Source organism: Vidua chalybeata, chromosome 25 (assembly GCF_026979565.1).
Source record: "Vidua chalybeata isolate OUT-0048 chromosome 25, bVidCha1 merged haplotype, whole genome shotgun sequence".
NCBI lineage: Eukaryota > Metazoa > Chordata > Aves > Passeriformes > Viduidae > Vidua > Vidua chalybeata.
In genome coordinates, this window is record NC_071554.1 from 1,404,016 (window position 1) to 1,428,322 (window position 24,307).

Below are 24,307 nucleotides of genomic sequence, written 5' to 3' on the forward strand. Positions count from 1 at the left end.
CATCCCCATTCCCATTCCCATTCCCATTCCCATCCCGTTCCCGTTCCCATTCCATTCCCATTCCCGTTCCCATTCCCGTTCCCATTCCCGTTCCCAATCCCATTCCCATTCCCATCCCCATTCCCGTTCCCATTCCCGTTCCCATTCCCATCCCCATCCCCATTCCCGTTCCCATTCCCGTTCCCATTCCCATTCCCATTCCCATCCCCAATCCCATTCCCGTTCCCATTCCCGTTCCCGTTCCCATTCCCGTTCCCGTTCCCATCCCCATTCCCGTTCCCATTCCCATTCCCATTCCCATTCCCGTTCCCATCCCCATTCCCGTTCCCATTCCCGTTCCCATTCCCATCCCCATCCCCATTCCCGTTCCCATTCCCGTTCCCATTCCCATCCCCATCCCCATTCCCGTTCCCATTCCCGTTCCCATTCCCATTCCCATTCCCATTGTCCCCCCCCGGTCCCCAAACCCCCCACTCTCATCACGTGACCCTCCCCATTCATCCCCTCTCTGGCCCCGCCCCTCCCTCCCTATTGGCCTCCTCCCGCGCGCCGCAACCAATCAGCGCCCAGCACCGGCGGCGCGCGGGGGAGGCGTTCCCGCGCGGGGCCGGCGCTGATTGGCTCCTCCCCCGGCTGCAGCCCCGCCCATAGCGGAAGCAGGAAGCGGGCGGGCCGGCCGTGACCCGCGGGCGGGCAGCGCCGGCCGCGCCATGACGGGAAAATCGGTGCGGGACGTGGAGCGCTACCAGGCGGTGCTGGCCGGGCTGCTGGCCGAGGACGAGAACAAGTTCTGCGCCGACTGCCAGGCCAAAGGTAGCGCGGATGGGCGGCGGGGCCTGCGGAGCCCGCGCCGCACCGGATGCCGCCCGCACCGGCCTCGCCGCTCGGTGCTCTCCGGTGCGGGCGCTCCCCCGAGGGTCGGACACCGCCGTGGGGTCTGGTGGGGGTGGGCCCCGCGTTGTTTCCGCCAGAGGGGAGAGCTCCGGTGGTGGCGGGAGGATAACGGTGCTGGCCCGGCGGTTACGGGGGTTGTGCGGGGGCAGAGGCTGAACCGGCGCGGGGATGGGGGAGACAACGGTGGGGTTTGGGGCAGAGAGCGGGGTGGGTTTGGGGCAGAGAGCGGGGGGGTTTGGGGCAGAGAACGGGGGGGGTTTGGGGCAGAGAGCGGGGTGGGTTTGGGGGCACAACAGGGGGGGTTTGGGGCAGAGAACGGGGTGGGTTTGGGGCCGAGAACGGGGTGGGTTTGGGGCAGAGAATGGGGGGGGTTTGGGGCAGAGAGCGGGGTGGGTTTGGGGCAGAGAACGGGGTGGGTTTGGGGCAGAGAACGGGGTGGGTTTGGGGCAGAGAGCGGGGTGGGTTTGGGGCAGAGAGCGGGGTGGGTTTGGGGCAGAGAGCGGGGTGGGTTTGGGGCAGAGAGCGGGGTGGGTTTGGGGCAGAGAGCGGGGTGGGTTTGGGGCAGAGAACGGTGGGGTTTGGGGCAGAGAGCAGGGTGGTTTGGGGCAGAGAACGGGGTGGGTTTGGGGCAGAGAGCGGGGTGGGTTTGGGGCAGAGAGCGGGGTGGGTTTGGGGCAGAGAGCGGGGTGGGTTTGGGGCAGAGAGCGGGGTGGGTTTGGGGCAGAGAGCGGGGTGGGTTTGGGGCAGAGAACGGTGGGGTTTGGGGCAGAGAGCAGGGTGGTTTGGGGCATAGAGCAGGGTGGTTTTTTGGGGCGAGAATAGGGTGGTTTTGGTGGAAAAAAAAAAAACTGATAGTTTTAGGGGAAAGAGCTCCGTGGTTTGAGAGGGAGGATAAGGTGGCTTTGGGGGAAAGAACGCCGCGGTTTTGGGGGCAGAACAGGGTGGTTTTGGGGGGATTTCGGCAGAAAAGCCCCAGGTTTTTGGCTGCAGCACGGCCGGGTTTGCTGCGGGTCGCACCGGGGGGCGCTGCGGTTCCCGGTGCCTCTGGAAGCCGGGGGGAGATGGGGAGGGAACGGCCCCAGATCTCCCTGTGGGAATCCCGGGACACAGCCCGCAGTGGGTGAGGAGGGAAGAAGAGGGAGCTGGAAAAGCCGGGGCGCTGTGGAATTGAGGGAATTCCAGCTGAGGAGTCACGTCCTGTCACCTGGGGCTGGAATGTGCTGCAGGCACAGGGAAGGAGCTGTAACCTCACCCCGGAGCACTGGAGGAATTCCACGTTTTTCTCCTCCTTTCCCACCTGGTTTTTCCCTGTGAGGGGTGGTGAGGCCCTGGCACAGGAATCTGTGGCTGCCCCATCCCTGGAGTTGTTCAAGGCCAGCCTGGGATAGTGGAAGGGACAGGACGAGCTTTAAGGTCCCTCCCAACCCAAACCATTCCATGTTTTTCCTGATTCCAAGGCGTGTTATGACCCTGATCTATCTGAGAGAGGAAATGTTTGAATTCCAGAGGATAAAGCCAAGGAATGAGACCGTTCCTTGTCCCCTGCTGCTGCTCTGTGGTTGCTGCTTTGTTTTCCTGCAGCAAAAGAGTTAAAGTTGCCCAAAATCCTGTTTTAATGAGCTGCCATAATCACTTGGAGATCTGGACTTGAGCCTCATTTCCCAAGAGCTGCTGGAATTGAACTTGGAGGAGGGATTGGCCAAATCCATCTGCAAACAAAGGGCTTGGTCACCTCAGTGCGACCTCAAAAACTGCACAGCCCCCTTGAACAACGTTCAGAATGGGAAAATCAGGATTTCTTTTCACCCTAAACCACAATAAACCTCATCCTTCCCGGAGCACACCTGGCTTTGGGGTGAGGGTGGTGGTGGAGATCAGGATGTTCCTCCCTGGTGCCAATCCTTTATCTCTTGGCACCTCCTGCCAGCCCCGAGGGCAGAAAGAGCTCCTTTATCTCAGCTTCCCTGGCCTGAGAGAGCAAATTCCACCAAAATGGGAATAAATTCAACCCCACAGCTCCGGGTGATGGGGTTGGTGGAGCTTCTCCTGGTCACAGCACGTTCTGGAAGTGCAGGATTCCAGATAATTAATTATTATAATGAAGTTCAACCTTTCCAGAGCTGGAAAATGCTCTTTTCTGGGAGTGTGGATTGCACCAACTAGGCTGGGGTTGTGCCCACTTATCTGATCCACTAATTACCCCCCTGCACTAATGAGAATCCTGGAAGTAGGAAAACTCCTCCTCCAGGGCATGGGAGCTGTCCCTGCCCAGAGTTCCAGGGAATTCCTGCAGTTTTGGGGAAGTTTTGGTATTTTTGCTGAATGGAGCTGTCTCTGCTTGAAGCTCTAAGGAATTCTTCCAGTTTTGGGGCAGTTTTGGTGTTTTTGATGAATGAAGCTGTCTTTGCCCAGAGTTCCAGTGAGAATTCCTGCATTTCTGGGGCAGTTTTGGTGAATGGAGCTGTCTTTGCCCAGAGTTCCAGGGAATTCCTGCAGTTTTGGGGCAGTTTTGGTATTTTTGGAGCTGTCTTTGCCCAGAGTTCCTGGGATTTTCTGCATTTTTGGGGCAGTTTTGGTACTTTTGGTGAACGGAGCTGTCTTTGCCCAGAGTTCCAGTGAGAATTCCTGCATTTCTGGGGCAGTTTTGGTGAATGGAGCTGTCTTTGCCCAGAGTTCCTGGGATTTGCTGCAGTTTTGGGACAGTTTTGGTGTTTTTGATGAATGAAGCTGTCTTTGCCCAGAGTTCCAGTGAGAATTCCTGCAGTTCTGGTATTTTTGGTGAACGTGGGGCTCTCCCAGCTCTGATGCCAAGGAAGTCCTGACGTTCCTCCTGCCACAGCTGCAACATTCCACGCTGCCCATGGAAAGGAGCCCCGTGGTGGCTCCAGGTGGTGCCCTCAGCACTCCCAGGGGTGTCTGGGAGCGAAGCTGAGCAGCCTGGCACAGTGGGAAGTGTCCCTTGCCCATGGCAGAGGTGGAATTAAATGAGCTTTGAGGTCCTTCCCACCCGAGCCAGCGTGAGATCCTGTGAAATCTCAGCGTGGTTTTGCTGCTGCTGCAGCTGCAGCAAAGCCTGCTCAGAGCTCTTGTTTTGCAGGAAATCTCCTCACTCTCTTCCTCTTTCTGTTGCCAACCTCGTGTTTGGGGGAAGTGAGGAGAGCTGAGCCAGGGCAGGGTGGGCACTGCTGAGTTCTAATCCTCTCTCTGCTGTGGGAATCACTTGGGAAAACACCTGGAGAGAGCAGCACTTGCTGGGCAGGTGGGATTTTTCTCCCTGGTGTCATTGCTGCTGCTCCCCGTGGGTGTGTGAGAGACACACATGTGTGTGTCACATGGATGTGCACATCCAGCAGCACATTCCCTGCTTGGAATGTGGGAGCCTGGAGCTGGGATGGCCGAGGGAGGGCAGGGATGAGGTGGAATCTCCATCAGGATTTGGGAAATTCCCTTTGAGCGCCACGGGGTGGATTTCATTGCTGCCTCTACGGCTGCCCTGCTGCTCCCCAGCTAATTGTGTTTGGTTCTCTCCTTCTCCCAAACTCTTCCCTCTGCTCTCCAGTCCCATCCATGCATCCAGCAGGCTCCGTGGATCCCGGGCTGGTGACGTCGGAGCGGGAGCACAGCCCAGAGGTTCAGGTTGCCCCGTGCTCCCCCTGGTTTGTCTGGCTCTTCCCTTCATCCCTCTGTCTTGTGGGATCCCGTGGGTTCCAGGCCTAAATCCATCCCTTGTATCCCGAGGGATTAGGTGGGAGAAGTGCTGCTGAACACGGCATAAATCCAGGTTTCATTCTTCACCAAAGAAAACAACAACAAAAAAGGTGTAGGACTGGGGAAATCCCTGCCCAGAGGTGGTTAAATGTGGGGTGGGAAGGGGGAGAAGTTTGGGGCTGGAGTAGGTGGCATGGGGAGGCTGACTTCCAGTGGAATTTGGGAATTACCTTATGGGGGAGCTGCTTTAGTCCAGCCTAACTCCTGTTAATCCGAACCAAATATTCCCTGAAAATCTGCGTGACTCAACCCCCCCTCCTCCAGCAGCCTCTGGAGCTGCAGCTGAATTTCCTTTGCAGTCAGAGCAATTCCAAGAGGATCTTTTTAAACAGGGAGGAAGGAGGATCGGGATGGCAGTGGTGCAGCCTGTGCCTCCCAAAAAACCCAAAGTGGTGGGGCTGGAGCTGCTCAGGCTTAGGAAATCTGGGATGAGGAGAAAGCTGAGCCTTAGGCGAGGGGATCTTGCCAGAGGGATGGATGTGGGCTGTGTGTTCATTTGAATCCTCAGCTGTAGCCACAATATCCTGGGATCTTCCATCATTCTGCTTTTCTGCTCTTCCCAGTTCGGACCTGAGTGCTTTGTGCACAAATGGAGTGGAAACGCTCCCAAAATTCGCTTTATCCCCCTCTGGAATCTTCACCTCGGCAGGGTAAAATTGGGAGAGGACACAGCTCTGTCCAACCTGGAGCTGTAACTTCCCACTCAAGCAAAAGGAGAGGGGGGAAAAAAAAAAAAAGCATCAATGTTCCCGACAGGGATTTAGTGTGGAATTAGTTGTGGGAAGATCCCTTTTAAGCAGAGCTCTGAGTCACACTTGGATCCGTGGCCTTACATCTGCCAGAAAATAGGGATAATCCTCGGAGCAGCAGCACCTGGGCTCCCTGTGTGCTGACCCACCTGGGGAGTGGAGGTGGGAAAAGAGAAAAAGGAAAAAAAAAACCCAAAACCCACAAAAAAACCACAACCTCCCCCTCAAAAACAAACCCCCAAAAAACAAACCCCAAAAAAACAAACCCCAAAAAACCCAAACAAAAACCCAAAAAACCTCCAAAAAAAAACCCCAAAAACAAACAAAAAAAAAACCAAAAAAACCCCCCAAAAAACCCAAAAAAAACCCAAAAAAACCAAAAACACCCCAAAAAAACCGCAAAAAAAACCCAAAAAAAACCCCAAAAAAAACCCAAAAAACCCCCAAAAAAACCCCAAAAAAACAAAAAAAAAACCACAAAAAACCCAAAAAAAAAAAAAAAACAAAAAAAAAACCACCAAAAAACAAAAAAAAAAAAACCAAAAAACCCCACAAAACCCCCCTGCAAAAAAAACAAAAAAAACCAAAAAACCCCCAAAAACCCCCCAAAAAACCCAAAAAAAAACCCCAAAAAACAAAAAAAAAATCTAAAACAAAAAAAAAAAAAAAAACCCAAAAAAAAACAAAAAAAAAAAACCCAAAAAAAACCAAAAAAAACACAAAAAAAAGCCAAAAAAAAAACCAAAAAACACAAAAAAAAAACCCAAAAAAGCCAAAAAAAACCAAAAAAAAAAAAACCCCAAAAAAACCCTAAAAAAACCCCCCAAAAAAAGCAAGGCTGCATTTACCTGGCCCTTAATAAATTGCTTTATTTCTATTTTTGCAATATATGTCAGTCCTTCCTGACCCCTTTTTTTTGGATTTGTTTTGGTTCAGGGTAAATTTGGGAGAGAACTTTTAAAGGGTTTTTTTTTTTTTTTTGGAAAGTGGATTTAATTGTTTATTTTTGTTTTTTTTTTTTAATTGGTTTGGGAAAATTTTTTTTTTTTTTTTGGCGAAAAGTGGAAAAAATTATTTATTAAATAAGAAAATTTAAATAATATTAACTAATAACATTTTTTGTTGTTTTAAAAGAGAGATAATTTTTTTTTTTCAGGCTGTAGTTTGGTTTATTTAGTTTTTTATTAGTTTTTTTTTTGGTGCTGGAAATGTTGTGGCCCACTGGGTGGTTTTTTTTGGGTTTTTAGTTTAGAGTGGGTTTAAAAAGGAAATTCTCGAGGCATTTCAAGGGATGTTTAGCTCATGATACTGAAAATCAATATTATTACAATTAAGATATTAATTGAGATTATTATGATTATCACGTTTAGCTCCAGATACTGAAAAAAAAAAAAAATTCTCAATCCATCCAAAACTGACCCAGGACCTTCCTCTACTCAGAGCTTTTTTTAAGGACTTGGTGGCTTCTAAAACATCAAATTAAACTGGAAAGCAGAGCCTAAATATTTTTAACACCCAAGGAACAAATTAAAAAAAAAAAAAAAAAAAAAACAACATTTTAAATTTCTTATTTACAGCATCCAAAGCCAACTTCGAGCTGCACCCTGTTTCCAGGTGCACCCATCACCTGAATTATTTGCATTTCATGGAAATTCTGCCCTCCTTGGAAATCTGGAATTTTCCAGGATTTGATCCAAAATTGATGCCAAGGGAAGTTTGTGGATTGTAGAATTGACTGATTTTTTGTTGTTTTTTTTTTTTGATGTATATTTATATTTTTATATTTATATTTTTATATTTATATTTTTAAAGCTGTGTCACCATCAGCGTTGATGTCACCTGGTTATTTTCTTTTTTTTTTTTTTTGTGTGTTTTTTTTTTGTTTTTTTTTTGTTTTTCATGGATCCTGCTGATGGCACTGCTTGAAATTCTTCCCTGTCACTTTTTTTTTATTGACTGAGGGAACAACCATCACTTTCTGCAGCAGCAGCAGCAAAACCCCAGAAATTTTCATTTCCTCCACCTGCACTTCAAAGAACACGATGGGAGCGGTGCTAAAGCTGCTCATCTTCACCCAAAACCACACAAATCTTGGGCTTCAAGGCACCAGGGCCCTCAAAATATTACATTTTTTTGGGGTAAACTGGAAGATTTCAAGCCTTTTCTGGCAGGAATCAGAGCCAGCATCTTCGTTTCTCTTGCAAAATGTGGTTGAGGCCTGTAATTGCTGTGTGGGGAGGAAAAAAAAAAAAAAAGAGGAAAAAAAAAACCCCAAACAGCCTTTTCTTCTTTCAAAGGATGGTATAAAGGTGATTTTTGGGGTGGTGATCAGGTGTGGATCTTTATCAAACACCTTTTGTGTGTGTTAAAGTGAGGGTTTGGCTTTAAGCATCCCCTGAGAGCTGCAAAAATCTCCCAGTCTGGGCCTAAATTGGGATGAATCCCAAATCCAGGGTTTGGGATGAATCCCAAATCCAGGGTTTGGGATGAATCCCAAATCCAAGGTCTGGGATGAATCCCAAATCCAGGGTTTGGGATGAATCCCAAATCCAAGGTTTGGGATTAATCCCAAATCCAAGGTCTGGGATGAATCCCAAATCCAAGGTTTGGGATGAATCCCAAATCCAAGGTTTGGGATGAATCCCAAATCCAGGGTTTGGGATGAATCCCAAATCCAAGGTTTGGGATGAATCCCAAATCCAGGGTTTGGGATGAATCCCAAATCCAAGATCTGGGATGAATCCCAAATCCAGGGTTTGGGATGAATCCCAAATCCAAGGTTTGGGATGAATCCTGCAGCAGGATCCACGCTCAGCTCACTTGTTAATAGTGTTAATGAACAAATAACATTATTTTGGGGTTTTGAAGCTGCTTTGGGTGGGTTTTTAGAGTTCCCCAAAGTCCTGGAAGTGCAGAACAGGCATTCCCAGCAAAGAGGCAGAGGGAGTTGTTTTGCCAGGAGAGGTTTTGTCACAGCTCTGAGCGGGATGAGTGGCTCTCAGTCCTTGAGCAATTTTCAGGAAACCACAAATGCAGAGGAACCTCTTGGATCCTTGGCTTTCTTTTCATCCTTTGGCTCTGCCAAAAAAAAAAAAAAAAAAAAAAAAAAAAGGATTTTTCGGCTTGGACTCGAGGTTTGGGATGAATCCCAAATCCAAGGTTTGGGATTAATCCTGCAGCAGGATCCACGCTCAGCTCACTTGTTAATAGTGTTAATGAACAAATAACATTATTTTGGGGTTTTGAAGCTGCTTTGGGTGGGTTTTTAGAGTTCCCCAAAGTCCTGGAAGTGCAGAACAGGCATTCCCAGCAAAGAGGCAGAGGGAGTTGTTTTGGCAGGAGAGGTTTTGTCTCAGCTCTGAGCAGGATGAGTGGCTCTCAGTCCTTGAGCAATTTCTTTCCAGAATCAGGAAATCACAAGGCAGAGGAACCTCTTGGATCCTTGGCTTTCTTTTCATCCTTTGGCTCCGCCAAAAAAAAAAAAAAAAAAAAGGATTATTCAGCTTGGACTCGAGGGGTGAAAAGCTGAGGGAATTCTGGTGCTCCAGGGAGAATTCCCCACATCCCTTTTCCTCCACAGACAGGCATGGAGCAGTTTTGGGATCCACACTTCCCTGGAACCTGCTCGTTTCCACAGGGGAATATTTCGTCAGGCTCTGGATGGTGATGCTCCCTCAATCCTCTTTTTTTTTTAATCCTGCTCCTCCTTTTCCGAGGAGCTGTGGTTTTGCAGCCAGCTCCTGGTTTATTTTTAAATGCTTTCTGCAGAGTTATTACTGCAAAAAGTTGCCTCGGGAGCTTGGGCCAGAATTTGGTGCCTGGGTAAAGGGTGAGGAGTGAATCCCCTGGGGATTTCTCAATTAAAACCACTCCAGGGTGTGAACTTGGAGCGGGCTCCTCAGGCTGGGAATTCGAAAAGGGAATTAGGCTGGGGGGTTTTAAAGGGAATTAGGATCCTTTTCAGTCATTCAGATTATTCAGCAGCCCCTGGAGCATTAATGAGCAGGGCTTAGACGGGGACTGGAGCTGGCACGAGCAGCTTGGTATGTGGAGTTTATTTTGACAGGCTGGGATGTAAAAACAGGCTCTGGAATTGTCTCCTGGAGCAGGGGCTGGGCACTGAATCCCTCCCTGCTGGATCCTCCTCCCTTCAATGCTCAGGAGAGCTGGGAATGAAAATTCACTGAGCAAGGGATGCTTCGGGGCTCGTGGTCCTCCTGCAGCCCCTGCCAGGCTGCGAGTGCATCCCAAGGGGGGCTGAGCTGGCCCAAAGCCTGTGCCAGAGCTCACAGGGCTCTGAAAAATGTTGGGATTCTTCCTCCAAATTGGTGTTTCCTTGAGTCTTACCCCAAACTGATGTTTCCTCGATTCTTACTCCACATCGGTGCCTCCTTGATTCTTATTCCACATTGATGTTTCCTTGATTCTTACTCCACATTGGTGTTTCCTTGATTCTTGCTCCAAATTGGTTCTTTCTTGATTCTTATTCCACATTGGTGCCTCCTTGATTCCTACCCCAAATTGGTGTTTCCTCGATTCTTACCCCAAATTGGTGTTTCCTTGATTCCTACCCCAAATTGGTTCTTCCTTGATTCTTATTCCACATTGGTGTTTCCTGGATTCTCTACCCCAAATTGATGTTTCCTTGATTCTTACCCCAAATTGGTGTTTCCTTGATTCTTACCCCAAATTGGTTCTTTCTTGATTCTTATTCCACATTGATGTTTCTTTGATTCTTACCCCAAATTGGTGTTTACTCTAAATTGGTTCTTCCTTGATTCTTACCCCAAATTGGTGTTTCCTGGATTCTTACCCCAAACTGGTGCTTCCTCCAATCCAGGAGGGATTTGTGCGGCCCTGAGGCGAAGCTCCACAAACTTGAGCAGAGTTTGGTGCCAGCTCTGCTTTCCACGATGGCTTTGCTCTCCATGCCTGTTGAGATCACCCCTAAAGCTGGGACAGAAGTGGTGGCAGCACCAGGCAGGGCTGGCACTGGAGCAAACTCCCAATTTTCCATGTGGGAATTTCCATTTTGGCCTGAGGGCGCTCAGCCTCAGGAAAATTGACTTTACAACTTCAACCAGAGGATTCGTGCAAGAAACAATTTTTTTTTTTTTTTTTTTTTTTTTTTTTTAGTGGTTTAAGGAGCTGAATGTTTCTGCTGGCCTTGTCCTCAACTCTCTGGGAGATAAATCCATAATTCCCTGAGCCAGGAGGGTGAGGTGTCCCTGTCCTCAGTTAGTGGTGGGTGTCAGGGTGTGCCCACTTCTTGTGAGGGGTGATAATTCCCCCAGGCAGCTCAGCAGTGCTGATTAAAGCTGCCCTGTTGTTATTTATTGATATTAAACCCGTTTTTGCCCCTTTTATCACTGAAGCTGCTGGGGTTGGGTTTTGGGGGAGTGAAAAGCAGCAGCTCTGGGGTGAAAGTCCCATCTGGAGGTGCCACCTGGAGCTTTTTCGAGTCAAATCACCTTGAAAGGAGCTGTGAAACCCCGAGGAAATGCCTGCAAAAAGCCCTGAAAAGCAAAATCTGAGCTGCTGGGCACTTGCAGGGAGATTTTCAGTGGGAGATGTTGCAGTGTGAGCTGCTCCGGAGAGGGAAGTGGGAGGTTGTTTACATCTGCACCAAACCCTTCCCCCCCCTCCCACAAACTCAGGGCTTTATGAGACACTTGAAAAGACATTTTTAGAAGGCATTTGAAGGTTAAAGTGTTGCTTTAGTTCAGCTGGATGTCTGGGAAGGGGGTGCTGGAGGGTGTTGGATCTGACCTGACCCCACCAGGGCTTGCTGCAGGCTCAGGGAGCGATTTTGGAAAAATCCAGATTTCCTCCCTTGCGTGGCTCTGGGAGTCACCGAGCAGAGCCCCGAGCTGCTGGGCTCACAATCCCTGCAGAAATCCAACCCCACATCCCCCAACTCCTGCATTCCCTGCAGGCTTGGAACCTTTCCTGCAGCACCTTCTGCCTGTGCAAGGACACCCAAATCCCAGCTGGAATCTCCCCAGGGAACAGCTCACCCCTGGTTGTATAATGTGGTTTATTGCTGGGGGGGGGGGGGGGGGGGAAGCTGAAAACCCCTAAATATTCACTTTAATTTAAATACAAGGAAGCTGCTCCATATTGGCTCTCCCAGAACTTGGATTTAGGGGTGGCAGCGCATTCCAGCTGTGCTTCCCTTGTTGTCCCAGAACCCCTGAGGGGACACTGAGGCAGCAGGAGGGGGTGACACTACCCCTGAGTCATGTTTTAGTGGGAGGTTGTGGTGGCTTGAGCTGTTCCACGTGACAAACCCAGTGAGCTGATTACTCCAGGAGCTGCCCATTAATCCTTTTAGTCCTGTCGAGGCTAAATTTATCTGGAGTTTAAATCTAACCTTGAATCTCATGGTAATCCTTCCAGCAGTCTCACGTTAGGCGGTGGATCTGGGAGAGAATTCAGTGTTTAAAAAAAAAAAAAAAAAAATTCACAGGAAGGATCCTGGCCAAGGGGTTTTATTCCCAATTTTTTGGGAATGTTCAGGTGGTGCTGAAGTTGTGGGGTTTGTTCTGATAATAAATGAGGTAGTAAAGGGACTGAGGTGTAGGCAAGGGTGTCTGGGAAGTGAATTTCTCAGCTCCATTAAATTGATATCATTCCCAAAGGCCACTCCTGGAGAGGGAAAAAAAAAAAAAAAAAAGCAGCAAATAATGGCAGGAAAGGCCAGAAAACTTAATAAAGGCATTTTTGAAGTGAATTCCCTGGAAGAGGTGCTGGAGTTACCTGTCAGAGGTTGGATAGGTGTGTTCTGGAAGGGTCCCTGATTGCGTTATCAGCTCCAAATCCCTCAGGCTTTCCTCAGGAACAGGAATTAAACTGTTAACAGCATCTCAAATACAGCACTGCTTTTTTCAGGGCTTCGAAATTACACTTTCCCCCTCTTCCCCCTCCCACCTCCCTCTCATTAACTTGAGGCTCTGCTATTTTAGCTGTGGCAAGAAAAGCAGGATAACTCTTCACCACCCAGAAGAATGTCTGGTGGAGGCTGCTTGATCCCCTAATTCTGTTGTTTTCCCAGTTTCTCCTGCACTGGGACACCAGTTTGTGCTGGGAGCTGGAGCCCTGGGAGCAGGGGGTTTAATTTTAAAATATTCCTCAAATATTCAGCAGGATTGAGGGTCTGGGGTGGGAATTCCTGTGGGTTTCTGTGTGCCCTGCTGGGGTTCCTGGGTGCACTGAGTCCATCTGAGCTCCTTAATCTTTCCCTTGTGGATGTTTTTTTGGTTTTTTTTTTTGTTTTTTTTTTTATCCCTGGCATAATCTCCCATCCACACCTGGGAGCTGTCCTGCATGAAAACTGGGAATGTCCCTCAGAGCCGTGGAAACTGTGGAGTGAACTGATCATTCCTTGGGCTGGGATTGGTTTTGGGGGCCAAATCCTGGGCTTGGTGCTTGGTCCTGGCTCAGCTGGGAATTCCTGCCCTGCACTGAGGAGATTTGAAGATGCTGAGTGGGTTTTTTTTTTTTTGTTGTTTGTTTGTTTTTTTTATTTTTATTTTTGCTGTAGGGAATCTTCTGGAGCTGGTTCCAAGTTATCCAGGAAAAAAAAAAAAAGCAGGATCACAGACATGCCAGAGCCCAGGGGGTTGGAGGTGTTTTGTTTGTTTGGTTTTTTTTTGGGGTGGTTTAAATTCCTCTTTTCCTGCCTCTTCTTGTGTGGATGGAAGAGGGAGGCAATAAATCTCCAGGGATAATGATTGGAGGAGATCTTGGAAAGGTTTTATCCAATTCCTTCCTCAGAGCAGGAAAAGTGCAAATTTTACCTCAAATTCAGCTGTTTCTGAGGGATTTTAGATCTGAGGGGTTTTATATCAGTAACAGCACCAGGTGAGAGCCTTTCCTTGGTGTATTCAGGAACTTTTCCCCTCAGCTCAGTGATTTTTTTTTTTTTTTTACCTCACAGAAAGCAAAGGACAACAAAATTGTTTAAAAACCCGATTTCTTTCCTCTTCCTCTTGGAGCTGTTTGGTTTCCATGGATGGAAGAGGGAGGCAATAAATCCCCAAGGATAACAATGTGGAATTCCAGTTTCCAGCCTGGATGAGAATCCAAAGGCCTCAATCCCAGTTCACTTGGTGCAGTTTCCCAGTTGCTCCAGGCAAAAAAAAAAAAAAAAAAAAAAAAAAAAAACAAAAGGGTTGGATTGGTGGGAAACACTTTGCTGTCTCTTCCCAGGGCCACGATGGGCATCCTGGAATATTGGGGTGTTCATCTGCATCCGCTGTGCTGGGATCCACAGGAACCTGGGAGTTCACATATCCAGGGTCAAATCCGTCAACCTGGACCAGTGGACACAGGAGCAGATCCAGGTAAGGGCTGGGATAACACACTGAGGGTTCTTTTTTTTTTTTTTTTTTTTGTTAGTGGAACTTGATAAATTTAAATAAACCAAGCCAGGATAGCCCCAAAAAAAAAATGGGGGGGAGCGGAGGAGGAAGAGGAATTCCAGCTGGGATAGGTTGGGAGGGAAAATGTTCTCATTCCAGGCTGGACAAGCAGCAGAGAGGAGCTACAAGTCTCTGCTAAATTACCAATCCCTGCTTCCCACCTCTCATTCCAGGGGGATTTTGGGTTGCTAACGGGGATATTTATCCCGCCTTGGACTAAAAATTGCTTAGGATTGGCAAATGGGATGGGAGGGAGGACGAAGAGTGCCCTTCAGGAGGATCTCCCTTCCCTTGATTTCCCTTCCCTGGCAGCCTGGGGTGCTGTGGGAGAGCTTTAATGTCTAGGGAAGGACAATCTCAAGGGATTTTTTTGGTGGTTTTTTTTGGATTTCAGTGCGTGCAGGAGATGGGGAATGGCAAAGCCAATCGTCTCTACGAAGCCTACCTGCCCGAGAACTTCCGGAGGCCCCAGACAGACCAGCATCCCTTTTTTTTTTTCTTTTTTTTCCTGGAAAAAAACCAAAAAATCGTGGATCTTTTCCATCCTGGAGCTTTGTGGTTAAACCTCCCTGAAGGAGGAGGGAGTTCCGAGGGGCAAGGATTGGGAATGAAGGAATTGGGGTGGAGAACTGGGATGCACCAAGGTGACCACAGGAGGCAGCTGCTTCTCCCTAGTTTGGAGCCTGCTTGGGTTTGGCCACCCTATTGGGGGCAATAAAAAAAAAAAAAAAAATGGGAAATATTCACTCATTTTGGAAGAGCAGAGAGAATTTTGCTTCCTTTTTTTTTTTTTTTTTTTTTTTTTTTTTTGGCTTAAATGGGAAATAAAAATGCACTGGAATGGGGAAAAAAAAAATCCCACTGGAAAAAAAAAAGGGATTTTAAGGGTTAATCTTGTTCAGAGATCTGACATTGCAGCTGCAGGTTTTGGAGGGAATGGGGAGGGTTGGATTTTCCAAAGTGCTGAGTATTCCAAAGGCTCCCTGGAGACCTAACTGTGGCCTTCCAGGACCTGAAGGAGCTGCAAGAGAGATGGAGAGAGAGGATTTATAAAGGGGGTGGATCCCCACTGCCAGGTGGGATTTTGGGAAGGAATTCCTCCCTGTGAGGGTGAGGAGGGGCTGGAATGGATTTCCCAAAAAAAAAAAAAAAAAAAAAGTTGTGTTTGCCTCCATGCCTGGAAGTGCATCCAGCTTGGAGCAGCCTGGGATGGTGGAAAGTGCTCCTTGCCCATGGGATTTAAAGGTCCCTTCCAACCCAAACCAGGCTGGGATTCTCTGGTGGAATTTTTAATGCTTTCAGCTGCAACTCCCACCTTGCAGGAGTGCTGAGTGAGCAGGGATATAATGATGTGAACCTCAAAAAAAAAAAAAAAATACCCCCACAAAAGCACCTTTCCACCATCATTTTTTGAGTTCATCTGGTACCTGAGGTGCTTTTTGAGGTGCAGGATCCTCTTGTGACCTGAACGTGCTGAGGGGATGCTTGGGGCAAACAAACAAAAAAAAAAACAATGGAGAAAACACAGCAAGAGCCTAAATCCTGATTTAATTCCCTTTTTATAGCACTGAAATAACCTGAAATAACCCAGGGGCAAAAACCGAGTTGGGATCCAGCAGTAAATTATTTTAAGAAAGTTACTGCTGGAAATGCTCTTTAAACAATGATTTAATTTAGTTACAGCCTGTACCTTGTTCCTGCCTGTCAAATAAGGCTTCTATTCTGGAATCCTTTGTCCTTAACCAGCTGCTGTAGAGCTGTGGAGAGTTTTATCCGGGATAAATACGAGAAGAAGAAATACATGGACAGAAGCATCGACATCAACGCCTTCAGGGTGAGTCTGGAGGCCTAAAATTGTGATTAAAACCACTTGAAATGTTCCCTGTGGCAGGGGCAATCCCTTCTCCAGGGCTGCTTGCACTTGATGGAGCGAATTCCTGAGGAGATTTGAAGATGCTGAGTGGATTTTGCTCAGAATATTCTGGAAGTGATTCCAGGTTATCAAGGAAAAAGAAAAAAAAAAAAAAAAAAAAAAAAAAAAAAAAAAAAAAAAAAAAGCAGGATCACAGACACAGCAGAGCTCAGGAGGCTGGAGTGGTTTGAGTGGTTTAAATTCCTGTTTTCTTCCCTCACTGATTGGTTTGTGTGGATGGATTTCTCATATTGGAGGAGGTCTTGGAAGGGTTTTATCCAATTCCTTCCTCAGAGCAGGAAAAAATGCAAATTTTACCTCAAATTCAGCCGTTTCTGAGGGGTTTTAGATCTGAGGGGTTTTAGATCAGTAGCAGCACCAGCTGAGAGCTTTTTCTTGGTATAATCAGGAACTTTTCCCCTCATGTCAGTGATTTTTTTTTCCCCTCACAGAAAGAAAAGGACAACAAAACTTTAATTTCCTGATTTTTTTCCCTCTTGGAGCTGTTTAGTTTCTGTAGATGGAAGAGGGAGGCAATAACTCTCCAGGGATAATGATTGGAGGAGATCTTGGAAAGGTTTTATCCAATTCCTTCCTCAGAGCAGGAAAAAATGCAAATTTTACCTCAAATTGAGCCATTTCTGAGGGATTTGAGATCTGAGGGGTTTTAGATCAGTAGCAGCACCAGGTGAGAGCTTTTTCTTGGTATAATCAAGAACTTTTCCCCTCATGTCAGTGATTTTTTTTTTCCCCTCACAGAAAGAAAACAAAACTTTAATTTCCTGATTTTTTTTTCCCTCTTGGAGCTGTTTGGTTTCTATGGATGGAAGAGGGAGGCAATAACTCCACAGGGTTAATGACTGGAGGAGGTCTTGGAAAGGTTTTATCCAATTCCTTCCTCAGAGCAGGAAAAATGCAAATTTTACCTCAAATTCAGCTCTTTCTGAGGGATTTTACATCAGTAACTTTGATTTAGATCCGTGAGCTCTCTCAGCTGAGAGCTTTTTCTTGGTGTAATCAGGAACTTTTCCCCTCATGTCAGTGATTTTTTTTTTCCCCCTCACAGAAAGAAAAGGACAACAAAACTTGAATTTCCAGATTTTTTTTCCCCTCTTGGAGCTGTTGAATTTGTGTGGATGGAAGAGGGAGGCAATAACTCCACAGGGATAATGACTGGAGGAGATCTTGGAAAGGTTTTATCCAATTCCTTCCTCAGGGCAGGAAAAAATGCAAATTTTACCTCAAATTCAGCTCTTTCTGAGGGGTTTTACATCAGTAACTTTGATTTAGATCCGTGAGCTCTCTCAGCTGAGAGCTTTTTCTTGGTATAATCAGGAACTTTTCCCCTCATGTCAGTGATTTTTTTTTCCCCCTCACAGAAAGAAAAGGACAACAAAACTTTTAATTTCCAGATTTTTTTCCCCTCTTGGAGCTGTTGGATTTGTGTGGATGGAAGAGGGAGGCAATAACTCTGCAGGGATAATGATTGGAGGAGATCTTGGAAAGGTTTTATCCAATTCCTTCCTCAGAGCAGGAAAAAAATGCAAATTTTACCTCAAATTGAGCCGTTTCTGAGGGATTTTAGATCTGAGGGGTTTTACATCAGTAGCAGCACCAGGTGAGAGCTTTTTCTTGGTATAATAAAGAACTTTTCCCCTCATGTCAGTGATTTTTTTTTTTGTTTTCCTCCCCCTCACAGAAAGAAAAGGACGACAAATGGAAAAGGACCAACGAGTCGGAAAGAAAACTGGAACCCATCATCTTTGAGAAGGTGAAAATGGTAAGATCAGGAAGAAAATCCTGGAGCAGCTGTGGAGCCATCCCTGAGGCAGAGCAGAGGGATTCCAGCCTGCTCTGGGAGCATTTTTCTGGCCTCAGTCACACCCTGGGTGCTTTGAGTTTGTTTTGCTCTGCTCACCAGACACTGAGCAGATGTGCAGGTTGGAATCCAGCTATTCCCTGCTGGTTTTTCCAGCTCCAGCAGCTGCTTCTCCCTGCTTTAGAGCCTGCTTGGATTTGACAACCTATTGGGACAACAAAAAAAAAAAATCTGAAATTTGCTCTGAAATGTGCTCTGAAATTCGCTCTGAAATTAACTCTGAAATTCGCTCTGAAATTCGCTCTGAAGTTCTCATTTTGGGAGAGCAAAGAGAATTTTGCTTTTATTTTTGACTTAAACCCACTGGGGGATAAAAAAAAAAAAGGGATTTTAAGGGTTAGTCTCGTTCAAACCTGTGACATTTCAGAGTGAGCCCAAAAGCCGCACGAGATCTGTGTTGTTTCTTTTCCCCCAGCCTCAAAAGAAAGACGAAACGCAGCAATCCAGGAAAAGTTCCCCCAAATCTGAGCCAGTCATGGACTTGCTGGGCCTGGGTAAGAGAAATTGGTGTGGAAATGGTGGGAATTTGAGTGCTGATTTTCCCTGCCAGGTGAACAAGTCCAGGAATCCCGCTGGAATATTCAGCTCGAGCTGCTTGGGAAGAGTTTTCCATGCTCCTGTGCTGTTCCAGGAGCAGCTGGAGCTTTGTGGGACAAGCAGGACCCAGGGGCACTTCCCCTAATCCTGCTTCTGTGCCTTCCCAGCTCCAGAGGGGGGTGAGGGAGGTCGGGATCAGGTCGCTGGGTGGGGTGGCAGTGGTGGCACAGAGGTGTCCCCAAGCTGGGGACACCCAGGACATCCCTGTCCCTCCAGACGCTCCGGTGACAACGCCCGTCGCCAACGGCCGGCCCAGCAGCCTGGAGAAGGACCTGGACCTCTTTGCATCCGTGGGATCCAGCTCAGACTCCAGGAAGGTGAGCTGGGAATGCCTGGAAAGAGCTTGGGAGAGCCTGGTTGTGCCGTAGAACCGCGGGATAATTTGGGATGGAAGGGACATCAAAGAGCAGGGGACGCCTTGCGCTCTGCCAGGTGCTCCAGAGTGGCCTTGGACACTTCCAGGGGTGGGGAATCCATCTGGGAATGCTGTGACAGTGTTTCACCACACACATCAACTGCCCTAAACCTTGCTTCATCCAAATTTCCATTCCTTAAATCCTGAAATCTCCCTCTTCCACGTTAAAGAATGAAAAATCTCCCTCTTCCACATTAAAGAATGAAGAATCTCCCTCTTCCATTCCCACATCTGGGAATGCTGTGAAGTGTTTCACCACACACATCAACTGCCTTAAACCTTGCTTCATCCAAATTTCCATTCCTTAAATCCTGAAATCTCCCTCTTCTGTGTTAAAGAATGAAAAATCTCCCTCTTCCATGTTAAAGAATGAACAATCTCCCTCCTTCATTCCCACATCTGGGAATGCTGTTTCACCACACACATCCTGCCCTAAACCTTGCTTCATCCAAATTTCCCTTCCTTAAATCCTGAAATCTCCCTCTTCCACGTTAAAGAATGAAGGTTCTCCCTCTTCCATCAGCCCAGCACGTCCCTGGGTGTGGATGGATATTCCCCATTTTCCCCTCGTGCTGGGTTTTGCCCTGACCCTGTCCCTTTGTCCCAGGTCGTTGGCTCCATGCCAACCTCGGGAAGCGCCGGCTCCGTTCCCGAAAATCTGAATCTCTTCCCGGAGCCCGGAGGCAAAGGGGAGGAAGTGGGGAAGAAGCAGCTCTCCAAAGACTCCATCCTGTCCCTGTACGGCTCCCAGACGTCCCAGGTGCCAGCACAAGGTGAGCTGGGAGCTGGGGAGGGCGGGTGGGGTGTCCTGGGAGCTGACAAACTTCCAGGAGAAGCGGGAATGTGGGTGGTGCCTGAGAAGCCCAGAATGGGCTGGGTGGGAAGGGAGTGTGGAGCTCATCCCCCTCCAGCCGTGCACTTGCCACTAAACCAGGTTTTCCAAGCTGGCTTTGGGCATTTCCAGGGATGGGGCTGGGAAATTTCTCTGGGAAATCCATTCCAGTCCCTCAGAATCAGGGAGGAATTCCCTCCCAATATCCAACCCAAATCTGCCCTTTAGTTCTGGGAATCAGGGAGGAATTCCCTCCCAATATCCAACCCAACCTTCTGGCCCTCAGAATCAGGGAGGAATTCCCTCCCAGTATCCAACCCAAATCTGCCCTTGAGCTCTGGGAATCAGGGAGGAATTCCCTCCCAATATCCAACCCAACCTTCTGGCCCTCAGAATCAGGGAGGAATTCCTTCCCAGTATCCAACCCAACCTTCTGACCCTCAGAATCAGGGAGGAATTCCCTCCCAGTATCCAACCCACATCTGTCCTTTAGCTCTGGGAATCAGGGAGGAATTCCTTCCCAATATCCAACCCAACCTTCTGACCCTCAGAATCAGGGAGGAATTCCCTCCCAATATCCAACCCAAATCTGCCCTTTAGCTTTGGGAATCAGGGAGGAATTCCTTCCCAATATCCAACCCAAATCTGCCCTTGAGCTCTGGGAATCAGGGAGGAATTCCTTCCCAATATCCAACCCAAATCTGCCCTTGAGCTCTGGGAATCAGGGAGGAATTCCCTCCCAGTATCCAACCCACATCTGCCCTTTAGCTCTGGGAATCAGGAAGGAATTCCCTCCCAATATCCAACCCAACCTTCTGACCCTCAGAATCAGGGAGGAATTCCCTCCCAATATCCAACCCAACCCTCTGGCCCTGGGAATCCATTCCTGCACGTCCCTGCCCAAATTCCCTCTCCAGCTTTGTTGAGAACCGTGAGCAGCCCAAGGAGCAGCTCAGTCTGGACATCCCCAGCAGGCCGGGGCTGGAATTTCTGACCTTCCAGCCCCTGGAGCTGACCCGTTCCCTTCCCTGCCTTTCCCAGGAGCGATGTTCATGGCGCCGGCTCAGCTGGGCTACCCCGCCTCTCCCTACTTCCCGGCAGTTCCCCCTTCCAGCAGCATGATGGGCGGCTTGATGGCCCCACCCGTGGGCGTGCTGGCCCAGCCCGGAGCTCCTGGCATGGTGGCACCCGTGGCCATCCCGGCGGGCTACGTGGGCAACGTGCTGGGCGTTCCCAACGGGATGATGGGGGCCCAGCAGCCCGGCTACGTGGCCGGGGTGCCCCAGGCCGTGTACGGGGTCCAGCCAACGCAGCAGCTGCACTGGAACCTCGCCCAGGTGAGGCTTTTCCAAGGGTTTTGTTTTTTTTTTTTTTGGGAGTGGGGGAGGTGGGAGAGTGAGGGGATCTCTGGGGGGGTTTGTGCTTGGGGTGGGATCGGTTAAACGGGGTTTGACTGGGTTGGGGAGGGTGGGAGAGTTTAGGAGTGTCAGGATTGGTCAGGTTGGGAAAGGATTCCGAGGTTGAGTCCAACCTCATCTCCCGTGGACACCTCCAGGGGTGGGGGCTCCAAAATTCCCCGGGGAATTCCAAAGCCTGACCACCCTTTCCATGGAGAAATTCCTGCTGACATCCAACCTGAAATCCTCCCATTCCTGGGGACTCCAGAATTCCCTGGTCAATTCCTAAGTCTGCCCACCCTTTCCATGGAGAAATTCCTGGTGTTATTCAACCTGAAATCCTCCCATTCTTGGGCGCTCCAGAATTCCCTGGGCAATTCCAAAGTCTGACCACCCTTTCCATGGAGAAATTCCTGCTGACATCCAACCTGAAATCCTCCCATTCCTGGGGAGTCCAAAATTCCCTGGGCAATTCCAAAGCCTGACCACCCTTTCCATGGAGAAATTCCTGCTGACATCCAACCTGAAATCCTCCCATTCCTGGGGAGTCCAAAATTCCCTGGGCAATTCCAAAGCCTGACCACCCTTTCCATGGAGAAATTCCTGCTGACATCCAACCTGAAATCCTCCCATTCCTGGGGAGTCCAAAATTCCCTGGGCAATTCCAAGGCCTGACCACCCTTTCCTATGGGGAAATTCCTGCTGACATCCAACCTGAAATCCTCCCATTCCTGGGGACTACAAAATTCCCTGGGCAATTCCTAAGTCTGCCCACCCTTTCCATGGGGAAATTCCTGGTGTTATTCAACCTGAAATCCTCCCATTCTTGGGCGCTCCAGAATTCCCTGGGCAATTCCAAAGTCTGACCACCCTTTGCATGGAGAAATTCCTGCTGACATCCAACCTGAAATCCTCCCATTCCTGGGGACTCCAGAATTCCCTGGTCAATTCCTAAGTCTGCCCACCCTTTCCATGGAGAAATTCCTGGTGTTATTCAACCTGAAATCCTCCCATTCTTGGGCGCTCCAGAATTCCCTGGGCAATTCCAAAGTCTGACCACCCTTTCCATGGAGAAATTCCTGCTGACATCCAACCTGAAATCCTCCCATTCCTGGGGAGTCCAAAATTCCCTGGGCAATTCCAAAGTCTGACCACCCTTTCCTATGGGGAAATTCCTGCTGACATCCAACCTGAAATCCTCCCATTCCTGAGGACTCCAGAATTCCCTGGTCAATTCCTAAGTCTGCCCACCCTTTCCATGGAGAAATTCCTGGTGTTATCCAACCTGAAATCCTCCCATTCCTGAGGACTCCAGAATTCCCTGGGCAATTCCAAGGCCTGACCACCCTTTCCTATGGGGAAATTCCTGCTGACATCCAACCTGAAATCCTCCCATTCCTGGGGACTCCAAAATTCCCTGGGCAATTCCAAAGCCTGACCACCCTTTGCATGGGGAAATTCCTGCTGACATCCAACCTGAAATCCTCCCATTCCTGGGGACTCCAGAATTCCCTGGTCAATTCCTAAGTCTGCCCACCCTTTCCATGGAGAAATTCCTGGTGTTATTCAACCTGAAATCCTCCCATTCTTGGGCGCTCCAAAATTCCCTGGGCAATTCCAAAGTCTGACCACCCTTTCCATGGAGAAATTCCTGCTGACATCCAACCTGAAATCCTCCCATTCCTGGGGACTCCGGAATTCCCTGGGCAATTCCAAGGCCTGACCACCCTTTGCATGGAGAAATTCCTGCTGAAATTCCAACCTGAAATCCTCCTATTCCTGGGGACTCCAGAATTCCCCAGGGAATTCCAAGGCCTGCCCACCCTTTCCGTGGAGAAATTCCTGCTGACATCCAACCTGAAATCCTCCCATTCCTGGGGACTCCAGAATTCCCCGGGGAATTCCAAAGCCTGACCACCCTTTGCATGGAGAAATTCCTGGTGTTATCCAACCTGAAATCCTCCCATTCCTGGGGAGTCCAAAATTCCCTGGGCAATTCCAAAGTCTGACCACCCTTTCCTATGGGGAAATTCCTGCTGACATCCAACCTGAAATCCTCCCATTCCTGGGGACTCCAGAATTCCCTGGGCAATTCCAAGGCCTGCCCACCCTTTCCATGGACAGATTCCTGGTGTTGTCCTGTGGCCCCCGGAGTGCTCCCGTGCCGGGGTGCCACACCCTGCTCCCCGTTCAGGGCTCTGCTGTTTTTGGGAGCCACGGGCAGTGCCCGGGCCCCATCGCTGACCTCTCTCCTGTCCCGTTCCTGCAGGTGACCCAGCAGATGGCTGGGATGAACTTCTATGGAGCCAATGGAATGATGGGCTACGGACAGTCCATGGGAGGAGGAGGAGGAGGAGGAGGAGGAGGAGGAGGAGCCCAGGGCAGCAATCCCTCCCTCAGCTCCCCGCTGTGGAAATGAGCCCTCGCTCGCACGTGACCATTTCTGCCTTTTCTGTTCTCCAGACCTGCTCCATGAGACATTCAGGGTTTTTTCTTTTTTTCCTTTTTTTTTTTTTTTCCCAATCCCTGAGCTCCATCTCTGCCTTTCCACTGTCACAGCCACGGGGACAGCTGGGTGGCCAGGCCACGAGCACAGCCCCGTCCTCAGCACAGTCAATGCACACGGGGAGGGGACCCCTCCCTGCACAAAGCTCCTGGGTAGTGCTTGATGCCCTGCTGGGCACCTGGCCACAGGTGGGACTGGGAAATCTGGATTAATCCCACCCAGAAAGCTGGGATTTCTCACTTCAGTGTTAATTTTTTTTTTTTGGTGGGGAGGTGGGGAACCTCGTTTGGTGCTGAGGAACTGGATTTAAGCCGAGCCCAGGGGCAAGCAAGCCTTGCTACCTCCTCCCTCTGAGCGGAGCTCTCCCTGCTCCCCACCCTCCTTGGAACCAAAGTCCTTGGGAAAAGCCCTCTCCCACCCCCCCTGAGCAAGCAGGAATCTCGCCCGGAGCGGGGGCAAAGCCGATGGAATGTGAAAAACTTGCACTCCAGAGTGAATTTTCTGGCTGGTGTTGGGATTTGATGGAATTTCACTTTTAACAATCTAACCAGAGTTAATTCTCCGGGGCCCAGAGCCCTGTGCAAGTTTTCTTAGACTTTTAAAAATGACTCTGACATCCTAATTTATACTTTTTTTTTTTTTTTTTCATATATTTTTTTTTTTTTCCTGTTTTGTTTCGTTCTTGTTGTCGTTGTTCCTGTGTAAAATCCTGGTTCCCCCCCCTTTCCTGGCTCGCTTGGGACATTTTAATCTTAGGCAGACTTCTTTTCTCATCTCCAGTAGAACCCAAAACTGCTTCAAAAGTCAGCAAGAAGTCGGACTTGTGGTCTGCTCTCTCCTGTGGATATGTAAATTCCCAAATAAAATATTGCAGTGGACTCCTCTGGTGCTGGTGGTCACTCCAGGCGTGGGAATTTAGGGAATTCCATCCCAAA

At 48.8% G+C, this 24,307-nt stretch overlaps 1 protein-coding gene across 1 annotated transcript; it reads left to right on the forward strand.

The window, feature by feature from the left end:
• The first annotated feature begins 622 nt into the window (after positions 1 to 622).
• On the forward strand, positions 623 to 24,250 carry SMAP2 (small ArfGAP2). Its single transcript, XM_053964344.1, has 10 exons — positions 623 to 813; positions 13,623 to 13,756; positions 14,229 to 14,314; positions 15,590 to 15,668; positions 17,446 to 17,526; positions 18,041 to 18,119; positions 18,439 to 18,539; positions 19,245 to 19,410; positions 20,511 to 20,806; positions 23,136 to 24,250. The coding sequence occupies exons 1-10, from the start codon at positions 711 to 713 to the stop codon at positions 23,283 to 23,285; spliced, it is 1,275 nt and encodes a 424-aa protein (XP_053820319.1). The 5' UTR covers positions 623 to 710; the 3' UTR covers positions 23,286 to 24,250.
• The last annotated feature ends 57 nt before the right edge of the window (positions 24,251 to 24,307 follow it).

What these genes read in the sequence shown, in the direction of transcription:
- SMAP2 (XM_053964344.1), top strand. Translation starts at nt 711, where the DNA reads ATGACGGGAAAATCGGTGCGGGACGTGGAGCGCTACCAGGCGGTGCTG. An exon ending in CGCCGACTGCCAGGCCAAAG is followed by an intron (nt 814 to 13,622) that starts GTAGCGCGGATG and finishes GTCTCTTCCCAG; the next exon opens with GGCCACGATGGGCATCCTGG. An exon ending in TCTTTGAGAAGGTGAAAATG is followed by an intron (nt 17,527 to 18,040) that starts GTAAGATCAGGA and finishes CTTTTCCCCCAG; the next exon opens with CCTCAAAAGAAAGACGAAAC.